This window comes from Leopardus geoffroyi, chromosome C3, assembly GCF_018350155.1.
Source record: "Leopardus geoffroyi isolate Oge1 chromosome C3, O.geoffroyi_Oge1_pat1.0, whole genome shotgun sequence".
NCBI classification, from domain to species: domain Eukaryota; kingdom Metazoa; phylum Chordata; class Mammalia; order Carnivora; family Felidae; genus Leopardus; species Leopardus geoffroyi.
Window position 1 is genome coordinate 79,196,833 of NC_059338.1, and position 12,965 is coordinate 79,209,797.

The following is a 12,965-nucleotide window of genomic DNA, read 5'->3' on the forward strand; positions in this document are numbered from 1 at the left end:
GGCACCCCCCAGATATCGCTTAGACCGACGTCAAAGAGCCGACTGCTCACACCTTCTGAAGCGGCATAGGCCACACGGTCGATGATGTTGTAATAACTGTGTAGGGTGACCAGGCCTGTCGTGATCCTTTCCTAATGTATCCAGTTACTCTGTTGTATACAAATGAATGTCAATTACCATTTAATAAGAAGAAGAAGAAAAAAAGGCCGTGAGGAATGCCCTGGGTGTGGGGGTTGGGCCGGGGGACTGCATGTGAAGACTTGGGTTGGAACAGCAGTCCGTCCATTTTGTCAGAAAGGTAGTTGCGTCCATGGGCCTTGGTTTCCTGCTCCAGGGAATCCGCCTCCGTGGCCCCGGAGGCGAGAGTGGCATGGGCCATCGGGTTTGGGGCCTTGGGACTGTGATGGGCGTGCAGGAGGTAAGGGCTGCAGAACGGGGTTCATTCCCCGGCCTCGGATTTGCTTCCTTCCGGGAACCATCTCAGCAGGAAGTGCTGACCCCACGCCCTTTGTTCCTTTGCAGGCAGGTGACAGCAGGAACATGTCTCGGGAGCTGCAGGATGTGGACCTCGCCGAGGTGAAGCCTTTGGTGGAGAAAGGGGAGGTGAGTGGAGACCTCCCCTGACACGCACACCCATACGTATACTCAGAATACAAACACGCACGCGTGTGCGCAGGGGCCCGCGTGCGTATGCACCTACACGTGTCCAAGAACGCCAAAGCCCAGATCCACCTTGTCCTTTTGGTCAAACGTTTCGCGTCGAGAAGGCCTCCCTGTTGGAGACGGAGGCCCTTGCCGTCCAGCGTGGACTGGAAAAGCCTTTACGTTTGCCCAGTTGACGCTGTACTTTAAACTACATTCACATCCTCGTCCTTACGGAGCTGTGTAGCTGCCTGTGATGGTACATCTTTTTATTTTTTTCTATTTTTAAAAATGATTTTTTTTAATGTGTGTTTATTTTTGAGAGAGAGAGAGAGAGAGACAGAATGCAAGGGGGGAGGGACAAAGAGAGAGGGAGATACAGACTCGGAAGCAGGCTCCAGGCTCCGAGCTGTCAGCACAGGGCCCGACGCGGGACTCGAACTCACGGACCACGAGATCACGACCTGGGCCGAAGTCGGACGCTTAACCGACGGAGCCACCCAGGCGCCCTGCAGCCACCCAGCTTTACAGTAACACTATGAAAGCAGCCATAGACGATATGTGAACAAATGGGCTTGTTGTGTTCGAATAAAACTTTATTTACACAAATAGGGAGAGGGCCGTAATTTGCTGATCCATACTGTGTACTGTCCCTGCTCCAAATTCATTTCCTTTTCTACTGGAGTCTATGACAGAGTCTTAAAAAAACCACCCAACCGACGGTAGGGAATACAAATACATATCGATACGTTCTTACTTCTTCTTTTAAAGAGTCATGTGAAACAGCATATAGCTCACTTTGCTTTAGTCACTTAACGAACTACCTTGGAGACCTTTCCAACGTCAGTCCACAGAACCCTTTTCCCTTCCCGTTTCACAGCATCCCACCAGCTTTATTTGACCAGTGCCTTGTCTCGACGTGTGGGTCTTTCCAACCCTTTGCTGTCACCGGCAGCGCTGATGGGTATTTGCAACACTTGGACCTTGGATGTAGGTCATTTATATGTGTGCAGGTGCGACTCTAGGATAAGTTCTCAGACGTGGAATCTGTGGGTCCAAGGGTAAATGCATTTTTAAACACAGTATTTCTGTTTTTCAGGCAGCCTAGTGGTGTCCTTGGAAAATCTTATTTTCATAACAAACACCTAAGAGGTTATCAACTGTGGGTTACCTGTCTATCTCTAAGCGAATATTTGCCCTTTCTTTCAAGGTTTCGATGGGAGTAAATCTTCCAACTCCTTAGACTGCTCAGCAAAGTGTCTTTGGTTTTTAATTTTTTTTAATGTTTATTTATTTTTGAGAGAGAGAGAGTGAAGAAGGGGCAGAGAGAGAGGGAGACACAGAATCCGAAGCAGGCTCCAGGCTCTCAATGCTCAGCACAGAGCCCGATGCAGGGCTCGAACCCATGAACCGTGAGATCACGATCTGAGTTGAAGTCAGCTTAACCGACTGAGCCACCCAGGCTCCCCTCAGCCAAGTGTTTTCAATTAGAATTGCTTTGGGAGGTTCTTCCTGATGGCTGTCCTCAATCTGGACGGCTGCTCTGTTGACCCTTTGAAGACTGGGGCTACACAGAATGGCTTTTCTGCTCCCTCCTACCAACACACACACGTACATAGGGTGGATGTCGGCCACCTTTGCTTCTGCCTGAAGTTACCAGCCTCCCTGGTGCTCTTTACCCGGCCCCAGGGTGTGTGAAGCTATTTTAAGCCCCGACCGTCTGTTCTTCAAACCCCACTGTCCCGAGGGGTCTCCGTGCGTATTTCCTTCCCCTCTTTTGCATTTCTCTCTGCTGGGCTGTCTTCTTTCCCGGTGCTCGGTGATGGGGTCTGGCTGGGGCTTAGTTTTCAGAGGATCCGTCTCTGGGCCAGAAGGAAAACTTGCCGGCCCCGTCTCTTGGAGACGTTGGCCACGTGTCGCTCCACTTTCTCCTCGGAGTCACGTTTTCACTGATCCCCAGGGGACACGGACAGCCATGGAAGAAATTTAGGGACAGTGACAGGGTCAGGTTTGAGTTTAAAAGTGTAACGTGGATGGAGACAGGGAGACTAGTTCATAGGAAATGGCATTCCTGTATCTCTCAGGCTTGGGGCCGGCTTAGACCTTCGGGTCTTTTTTCACCAAGGCTGTAGTCGGCAAGGAATCTGGGTAATGCATCTCCTTTTCTGCCGGACTGCTATTCTTTGAGATGAAAAGAGAAGTGTCTCTTTGTAAGAAATTGGAGAGGCCCCACAGAGGAGGGAGGGTGGAAACAGACTCAGGGCTCGGACAGGCCCGTGTATTCCAACATTGTTTTTGTCCCCTCCCTGGCAACTGACAAAACTGACCATCTCTCTTGTCTCTCCACAGACCATCACCGGCCTTCTGCAAGAGTTTGATGTTCAGGCAAGTAGAGGGAGTGCTCTCCCGTCTGCCTTCCCTGCTCTGCCTTTTCTGTTTCCTTCTTTCCATTGGTTGAAGAGCGTTGTTCGGACACGGGGGGCAGGGGAGGGGAGGAAGTTGCGTCAGCTGGTTCTCCACAGTCAGCTCCTTCTCCCCAGAAAGAAGCTGGTTTGAGTTCTGGCCCAGGAAGCAAGAGCCCGTCCCCCCCCCCGTGAAGGCCGGAAGGAGAGGCTGAGGTGTGGGACCTGTGCGGGAGGGAAATGGGGAGCAGTTGGGTGGGCTTGGGACCACGTGGGAAGCCGAGCAAAGGCTTGATGTTCTTGGCTCTGCTTGGGAAAGTGAACCCAGCCTTCTCTGTGGTTTACTGGCTCCATCCGCTCTCAGGGTTGGCGCAGGCACTGGGGGTGTGTCTGGAGTTTTGTCCAAGAACAAGTTTTCAGGAGAGGAGGCTGGCTGGTCTTGGCAGAGGGGAGGGTCAGAACCCCAGGAACTGTAAGCCCTTGACTCATTATCTCAAGGCTGGCATGGGTCCCACGCTGTGGGGGACCCTGATGGGATGTGTCCTGGTCAGTATTGGGTCAATAACACACCCTAAGTCTATTTTTTTTCCAATTTGTGTGCGTGTGTGTGTGTGTGTGTGTGTGTGTGTGTGGTGAAATAGACGTAACATTCAACACCATGACCATTTTTAAGTGTTTCGTGGCATTAAGGACATTTATAATGTTGGGCACCCATTACCACCGTCTGTCTCCAGAATTCTTTCCATCTTGCGAAACTGGAAGCCTGCCCCCATTAAACACTAATTCCCCACCGAATCCTCCTCCCAGCCCCTGGCCACCGCCGTTGCATTAAGTGATGTCGTACAATGTTTGTCTTTTTGTGATTCGCTTATTTCACTTCACGTAACCGCTTCAAGGTTCATCCGTGCTGTAGCACGTGTCAGATTTCCCTGCTGTTTCAAGGCTGTATAACATTCCATTCGGTTTATCGGTTCGTCTGTCAGTGGGCACTGGCTGCCTCCACCTTTTGGCTGTGGTGCATAATGCTGGTATGAACGTGGGGTACACATTCCTGCTCCGGAACAGATTTGCTTTCAGTTCTCTTGGGTGCACGCTCCGAAGTGGAATTATTCGATCATGCGATTATCGTAGCTATTTCAAAGCTTGGGCATTGATTCGGAGAAACCTGGAAAGCATAGTTTATGTGTTTCCTCTGAAGATAATTCCTTATATTTCTGTCCCTCTTGGTAGTTTGCAAAGCGCTCTTAGGTGCTCTGATCCCAAGGCACAGGTGGTTGGTAGAGCAGAGAACGGGACCTCTGGCCCCACCTGCCGGCCCAGGCCCACCCTCTAGCCTTGAAGGAGATGGTGTCCAGGCAATGGTTTCCCAGGAGGGGGCGGGCGAGGGTGCCGCGCCCTCCTGACATCAGCAAAGGGGTGACCACGAAGGGAAGCCTCAGCGAGGGGCTGGGAGAGACAGGGTAAGGTCTACCCACATGGTCCACCAGGCTGGGCCGGGCCCGCTCATTTAATCCCAGAGCTGTCCTGTGAGGTGGGAGCTTTTTTCTGATTGCCCATTCCTTTGTTCCTTTAACAAATGCCTGTTTTGTGCCTGGCATTGTCTTAGGCGCTGGGGACACAGTGGGGAGCGTGACAGGCGGCGATCCTTGTTTTCAGGAACTTAAATTCCAAACTAATCGCTCAGCACTATTGAGCCCTGAATATATGCTAGGCGTCAATTCTGAGTGCGTTGTGTGTTTTGCTCGTGGGGCACCTCATAACGATTCCTGTCTCCATTTTGCAGAAGGAGAACCCGATGCACAGAGGGGTTAAGTAGCTTGCCTGCAGTCTCAGGGGCAGAAAGGAAGAGGGCTGGGGTTTGATCTCAACCAGTGTGTTTCCAGAGTGCATGTTTAAAACCACGGCTTCTGACTCCCCAGAAGCGGGGGAAAGTAAACACGTCAATGCCAATGCCAACGCCAATGCCAGCTACCGTAGGGGTTTTGAGGACAATAGCTCGTGCTGCGGTCTTGGGTTGACGGGGTCTTGGGAAGGCTGTCTTGGGTTGAGGGGGTCAGGGAAGGCTGTTGGAGGAGGTGACGTTGAACCTGAGACTGATAATGATACCTGGAGCCAGTCACGTGACCAGGAGAAGATTAGGGACCGATCATCCCATGCAGAGGGATGGCCCTACATCACACGCAGGGCCCCCCACCCCCCACCCCTGCTTGGATTCTGAGCCTTCTGAGGGTGAGCTGAGCTCTTCGCTAAGCTAATAGGCTCAGTCTTACGAGGGGATCACAATATTTGCGCTGAATCTGAGTGCTGAATGACACCCTTTCAAGGTTGTCTCCCAAAACGTTAACTTTGTATAAAACTATATTAATGCGGATTGGGCTCCTAAACCTAGTTGACTCATGGTGTTTATGAAGGTTTCCTTCCACCTGCCAGCAGTCTCCAGAACCACGGGGCGGGGGTTGCTGTGGCATTTTCCTCCGGACGATGCGTTGTGCCATGATGCTGTCTGCGTCCTGACGGGTTACTGACCACAGGCGCAGAGGCGGGCAATGACAGAGCCTTGGTCAAGGGTGGCTGCAGGACAGGCCAGCACAGGGACTCACCAGGATTCACACGGGGCTCTGGCAGGATGTCTCCTGCCTGCTGAGGACTTCGTGGTCCCCTGTTGAGCCAGGCCAGGGCCCGGGGCTTCCTCACGCTGTCTTGCTGATCCTTCAGGGACCTGTACCATCATCCCTGCTTGGCAGATGTGGAAACTGAGGCTTCCCGGTGACCAGCAGCTGTGAAGGGGCCCCACTGAACCAAGGCGGTCTGACCCTGACCGTTTTTCCTCAATTATTGCAGCGATAAATGTGGAAGGGCCAATCTGGGCTAGATTCCAGCATCGCTTTGCAATTCCTGTCGGGAAAAAAAAAAAAAAAGAAAAGCCTGGCCCCGTAGATAATCTGAAGGATGCTTTGGTGGGCTAACGTTTAGCCCATTGAAGGCAAGCCGATGCGGGAGTCAGGAGTGGATGTGCCTTAGCGGTGCCCCACTGTCCTCTGTGCCTCTAGTTGGTTCCTCACTGCTCCTTGCGGTGGGGCCCCACCCAGCCCGGCAGTTCCTTGGAAGTCAAGTGTAAGGAGTCTGAGCAGCCTTTCTGTGTGTGTCCGAAAGCGGCCAATGTTATTTCTTGAAAAATATTCGGTGCTTCAGCATTTTGACTAACTCTAGCAGATTCTTTGTTCTTTGTTCTTTTCCCGAAGCACAATTCCCCCCCACCCCCCCACCCCCCAAATCCAAACACACACCGTCGCCCAGAGCTTAGCAGCAAGAAACCGCTGGAGGGTCTGTTGCCCGAGCTGCTGGGCTGCCCGCCTCAGGAGAGGCCCAGCTGCCAAAGCGGTGGCCTCGTGGCCTTCTGTCTTCCTGGTGGCATCATCTCACGGTGGGCAGTTTGCTTTGGCCTGCGGGATGTTTTGGGGCAGGTTGATTGGTACCCGGGCATGTGAGGTTTTGCAACCTGCTCTTGGGACCCCACTTTACCTGTCTTTCCTGGAGACCCTCTGGGACCCTCGGAGCACGGGGCTGGGTGGGCACGGCTGAGGTGCCATGACTGCAGGAAGGATGTAAGATGAGGTGACTCTGCAGAGAAGTTCCTGGCGTCAGGATCTAGGTAGCTGTGTTTGCAAATTTGGTGAGTGGGGTAGGTGGGAGTGTTTCGGGTTCCAGCTTACTTCCTTTGGCTGGAATCCTGGAATCCAAGAATATCAGGGCTGGCAGATGCTTTATGATCCAGCCCTTCCCTTTCTGCTCCAGGCAGGGAGGCTTGATGGAGGGCCACTGAGGAGGGGGGGCGGGAGGGAGCCAACGCATATCCGCACATTGATTGTCTCAGGGCTTTCTTCCCAAGGTGGGAATGTTACCCTCTCCTGCAGATGAGAAATCAGTCTGGAGATGTTAAGAAGGGTCCTCGCCAAAGGGTGCTATAACCCTCAATTTTGGCCCATGTGACTCTGAGATCTGTGATAATTATGGGGGGCGTAATAGCTGACTTCCGGGCATTAACTGTACCCCAGAAACAGTGCTGGCCTCTCCTGCGTTGTCTCCCTCATGCTTACATCAGCCCTTAGGAGAGGTGTTAGCACCACCTTATTTTATAGTGGAGGAGACAAGGCTCAGAGAAGGTTTAGGGCATCTGGCCGGGGTCACTGAGAGCTGAGATAGATGATGAAGCCAAAGCCAGTCCCCGGGGCCAGGAGTCAAGGTCCGTATAACCAGTAGGGGGAGGGGGGGCGCAATCTGCCGCCCACTGACCCTCACTCCTCCCCTGAGACAGGAAACTCTCTATGGCCCCAAATCGCCTCTCTTGTTGGCTTTGCTGTTTCTAATTCCTTCCACCTGGATCTTTAGTTATTCAGATAGTTTGATTTGATTTCGTTTCCATGGGAATCTGTGTCTTTGTGCTCCCCAGGGGTCCCTGGGCAGGGAGCTGATGTCACCCACAGGGCCTCCCGGTGCAGGGCATTGGGGGCTGGGGCACAGGAGGTGGTAGGCAGGGTCTGCTGGGGTCTGGCTCCCACTCTGGAGCCCAGTCTGATCCTGGGGTGGGGGGGGCGGGGGGTGGGCAGAAGTGATCTCCCCCCCCCCCTTTTCTTGGAAGCAGAGCAGCTTCTAGGGAAAATGGAAACAGTGACCTTTTACTAATTTCTTTTCACACAGTTGCTTCTTGTTTCCATGCTCCCTGACTGAAGGTGGGCAGAACTCAGGCTTGGAAATCCTCAACCCACCGTTTCCCATCTCTGCCCTCCCCCGGCCCCACCTCCCAGCAAGGCCACTGGAGCTTAGAGCGAACCCTTAGTGACAGATGGCAAAGCGTTCATCTGGGTCACCGAGAAATGAGGCTTGCCTCTTGTGCCCCCCTCTGCGGGTTTCCTGGGGGTGAGGGGTGGGAGAGGAGTGCCTCTCCCACCGAGCACCCCCATGGTGGGGCTTGGCTCTCCCCGGGTCTGTCCAGCCCAGGCTGTCACGTTCACCGAGGGCAGATGCCCGTCTCCTGGTGTCACAGGCCTGGTGCAGTGGACAGAAGCGGGTTCTGATCAGCTCTGTCTTTGCTAGTCGTGTGTCCTTGGCCAGTGGCCCGACCTCCCAGGGGCTTTCTCTTCCGATCTGAAATTTGGGGGAGTATCACCACCCCTGAGAGGGTGTTGTGAACATGAAATAAACACAGCATGGGACTCAGCACGCAAGCCTCCCTCTTCTGCTGGACGGATGGATGCTGGGCGCTCCTCCCTCTCTTTTCTCTGATCCGACAAAGACCCTTCCTCCTAATTCTTTCTTCCTTGGAGAATTGGTCTTCCCCGTGGGTTCCGGCTTCCCTCTGTATTCCCAGGCTGATGCCTGTCTTCCCGCAGCGGCCGGTTTCCTGACTCTGTAGCTTTGCTATGATGTGATGACAGCATTAAGGAAACCTGAGAAACGGGGTGTGGGGGGGGCAGCCACGAGTTCCACTGGACGTCTTTGAGGTCTTATCTTCTAGGGGCACCCGGCGTGCCTTCGGCAGCCCTGGGCTCGGCTGGGAATTAGGACCCGGTGGCCCAAGGGCTTGTCCTGAATCTTGACTCCACCGTGTGTGTGTGTGTGTGTGCTGGGATGCACAGAAGCTGGCTTTTTCCATTTGTGAAATAGCTGTCATGGCGTTTGCCCAGTAAACCGATGACTGTCCCTAGATGGAAATAGATAATATATGTTTCTTCCACATGGGTGGCCCTCCCTGGCACCCTTCATCCCTTATCTGGTTCTTATTTAATGGGAAGGATAAGATAACAAGGATAAGGCATAGCCAGCCTACCCCTTCCCCACTGTGGGCCCTGGAGATGAGCCAGGAAGACGGGGGTCGGGGGGAGGGTATAATTTACAGAAAGGACGGTGATGGGGCGAGCCCTTGGCATTTTCTCTTCAGCCTCACTTGTCACGGTTAGCCTTTCCTGCCCCAACAAGGCTTGAGTTCATGCTGCGTTTGACTAGCCAAAGAGTGCCCTCTGCCCTTGGCCACGCCTTGACCAAGATGTGCTAGACTGAGGGGAGGGGCAGCCCAGCACCCCAGCTGACTTAGTGTCTGTCTCAGGGTGTCATCCCTTAGAGTCCAGAGCATTCAGCCTCTCCCCAGGGCCTGCTGGGAAGGAGGGGGTTGGGGAGGGAGGTGGCGGCAGCTGGTCTCAGAGCTCCCCTGGATCACTCAACCCGTTGACTTAAGCCATTGGGACCCCTTGTGGCTTCAACGCTGATTATCTCTGCGATGGGCATCCATAATAAGCAGCATCGAGAGAGTTCGCAAAACACTTCCCAGTGTGTCTAGCTCGGTTTTCGTCTTGGGAGCAGCTCCCTGAGCAGATAGACTTATTACTGCCCTCAGTTGACAGCCGAAGGGATTCCCAGACGAGTCTGGTCACTTGGCCAAGGGCACGTGCTGAATCTATCACTAGAATTAACATCCCTCCACAGATACTGCCCTAAACAAGGAGATGTGGCTTGTTGCCCCTCATCTGGAAGACCTGTGAATGTCACCTGGTCCCAGACTCCTTCAGCCTCCTGCTCTGTCTTCCTGGGCATATGGTTTTTGTCCTCATGCTCCTAAGATGGCTGCTGCACCTCCAAGCATCGCATTCATATTCCAGGGAGGAAGCAGGTGGAAGGGTGAAGGGAAAAAAATCAAAAGGCCACGTTTGACTCTTAAAAAAACAACACAAAACAAAACAACTGTCCTCAAAACTCCAGCAAGTTCTGCTGACATGAGTCAGAAATGAGTCTCCGGACCACCCTTGGCTACAAGGGAGATGGGGGAGGAGAGAATTTTATCAGACGCATTGCTGGGAATTCTGTCGCAAAGGAGGGAATAACAGATGTTTAAGAGGCCAGCCAACACACTCAGCCCTGGCTTATAGAGCTCCAAAGCCAGGACTCAGCCGAAAAGACGGACACTCTTGGAGGAACACTTCGTGGTAGGTGCTGTTTTCACCAGCTGCCATCTTGCAAGCAGTGTAGACGGCAGGGATAGGGTGGAGCTGGCTGGCAGGTGGGAAGTGGCTATGAAATGGCTCTTTGCGCGGGGGGTAGGTGCTCCAAATAAAGGAACGGTGCAGCACAGAAGGGCCTGCCCAGCCCCGCGATGTTTGCGCTGAGACCCTTCCAAGTCAGATACCCAGCAGGCCTGCTGCATTATGGGGGCAGACACACGTTGCGGGAGGGGCAGGAGGAACCAGTGTTACTCCTTGATTCCACGTGCCAGTGTGTCCCCCGCGCATGGCCGTGGACGGCTGGTCCCTGGAGATGCCGGGGAGACGGAAAGCCATCTGCGGTCACATCAGCGTGGAGGGGGAGCGGGGCTGGCTTAGAGAATTACAGTGCGCCTTTGCATTAAAGGCTTCCTTTCTTCATGTAGCACCGGGCACGTGGGGTAAAACAGAAGTCAAAGAGCACAGGCTTTGGACCGTCTCGGGTTCGAATCCCGCCATGCTGTTCCGGCTGTGTGACCTTGGACAGATAACTTACCCTCTCTCGGCCCGTCTCCTCCTCTAAAATGCGGGCAGGTGTCACCCAGTGGAGGTGCTGCGTGCCTTCAGGGACGCAGCGCTCAAGGCAGGGCCTGGGTACAGCGGGAGGGCCGACTTGGTGACTCCTGGCCACCCTGTGCCGTCTCTTCTATGCCGTGAGAGAGCGCCTTTTCCAGAGGAGGTGAGAGGAAAACTCTTGCGCCCTGGCTTTGCTCTGTTGCACGCTTCTGGCTGGATCTTGTCTGTGAGCAGGGACTTCTGAGATCTGGCTCTGAAGTGTGCAAGGGCTGAGGTTGGAGACCTGGCTGACAGAGGAACCGAGTGTGTTATTTCCAGCCCCCGTCTCAGCCAGAGAGAGGACCCTTGACGAGCCCCAAGACGGGCGCCTTCCCGTATCCGGCAGGAGGCCGAGGAGTATCACGGTGCCTTCTCTTTGGGAGAACGTGGGGGATTGTGAGGTAGGTCCCTCCTTACAGGACACTAGATAGTGATTCATCCCCACGGAGACAGAATGTTCCTTTGGGTCTAAAGAGGACAAAGGCACGTGTTTGTGAGTGTTTGAATTCCTCCATCCAGTCTCAGGCTCAGTCTTGGCTTTGGCCAATGGAGAGAGACCACCAGGGCCGGCTCAGAACTGTGTGTGTGCGTGTGCAAGCACATGTGTGTGGATATGTACGTGGATGTGTACACACATAGGTGTGCACATGGGGGCTTGTGCATATGTATGTGCACGTGTTTTGTGCATGCATGTGCGTGCATGTGTACATTATATGCATGTGCGTGCATGCATGCATCTGTGACTTAAGGAATGGGCACAGGAAAGATCGTACTTGGCCTTTCCTCTTCCTCCTGCCTGTGTGGGCTGGCGGACACAGAAGGGGAGGCCTGATGGGTCCAGCACCAGCAAAAGGGCCCGGAAGACTCAGGTTCTGATCCTGGTTCTGCTACTACAAGCTGTGTGACCTTGGGGAAGTCTCCTCAATTTCTTCATCTGTGAAATGGGATAGATAGGCATAGCTGGGGGCGTGGAGGCTGGGCTCCCTGCCTGCCTCTTGGTGGGCACTTGGCAGATATTGCCCCTCAACGTGGGCTCACCCGGACCCAGGGGACGGTGCCGCGCCTACCCATCTGCACCGCGTCCCTTCCGCTTTCGGAGACCGGATGGGTCGTGCTTCCAAATAAGGCTAGCCATGGCCGAAGCTTCTCACCGGGCTAGGGGTGAGGGGGCGGGGCCACAGCCACGACACTCCTGTGGTTCCTCTTGGGGGCAAAGCGTAGGGCTCAGTGGGGCTCGTGCAGTCCCGGGAGGTTTTACACCAATCCTGGGAGACGTCACTGCAATCCCGGAGCTTACGAGAGGCTGCTTGCCGAGACTCTCACGGCCAGTTAAGGGGCAGAGTGGAGCCTGGACCCAGAAGAGTCAGGACTTTCTAGAGAAGTTATGTTACTCTGGTCATTTGGTCTCGGGTGTTTCACCAGCGGCCTGATGCACCTGCTCTGCGCTCTGACCGTGTGCCAGGCCTCGGGACAGAACAGTAAGCGGGGCAGGGGCAGCGCCTCCCTTCTTGGACAGATTCAGTTCTGGTTCCATGGCCGTGTAATTTTAAGGCCTCCACAGAGATGAGTCAACTCATCCCCACCCCTGGGTGCTGCCAGGGACATCCCTGATGCCGCCGCCAAGGGGCGTCCCGTATCTGCCACCAAGATGGCTTCCAGGCACCGCATTAACAACGTGTGCTACCACGTACGAAGGGTGTCCTTTCCTCCCGGCACTGTGTCTCAGACCACAGGGTGACCTCCTCTCCTGAGAAGCTGGGGTGAGGGGGCCCACTCCTGTCGTACAGATGGCGACCCAGGGCCCAGAGGGGTCGAGGGAGGGCAGGGCTCGGCTGTGAACCCCGATGACCCCAGGCTGGCGGGCGCTGCCTGGCCTGGCCTGGCCTATTTTTAGAGGGCGCCATGTGGGTCAGCTGGGGAGACAATGGAGAATGTGGCCCTCTCAATGGGCCATTGTTCCCAATCGGCTTCAACGCCAGGGCTGGGCCCAGCAGATGATCCGTGGGGCCCAGGCTGTTGCTCCCTCGTCTGTGGATTTTTCCACTGTTTTTCCAGTGTTTATATAGGCGCGAGCCAAGGGTCGGGCACTGAGGGGAAGAGGGAGGGGGCCAGGCGGATGGTGGGTTCCATGGTCGGGAGACTCCCTCTGTGGCAGGTGATGAGGCAGGCGGATCCTCGTGATGGGGCTGGGCCTGGGCGCTGACGGGGAGGGGGGGGTCCCCTCCGCGCTGTGCCCTGGGTGGGCCTGTGGGCCTCACCTGGTGACCGCTCACGCACCCCGGGACGTTCCATGGTTCTCCCGTCTCACACACGCGACGGCAGCCTGGGCGCTCCC

The 12,965-nt window shown here is 54.8% G+C and overlaps 1 protein-coding gene across 4 annotated transcripts in view; it reads left to right on the forward strand.

Moving 5' to 3' along the window:
- The window catches only part of NDRG1 (N-myc downstream regulated 1), a 55,067-nt gene that overhangs the window by 12,010 nt on the left and 30,092 nt on the right, over window positions 1-12,965 (forward strand). For 2 of the 4 annotated variants that reach the window (XM_045453601.1, XM_045453599.1), the window contains exons 2-3: window positions 523-603; window positions 2,992-3,027. The exons of 1 other annotated variant lie outside the window; for it this stretch is intronic. In XM_045453601.1, the coding sequence (XP_045309557.1) occupies window positions 541-603; window positions 2,992-3,027 (99 nt within the window). In that variant the 5' untranslated portion in view covers window positions 523-540. Of the gene's footprint in view, window positions 1-522; window positions 604-2,991; window positions 3,028-3,175; window positions 3,261-12,965 lie in introns of those variants that run through there. One more of the 4 variants, XM_045453600.1, reaches the window with a different exon arrangement.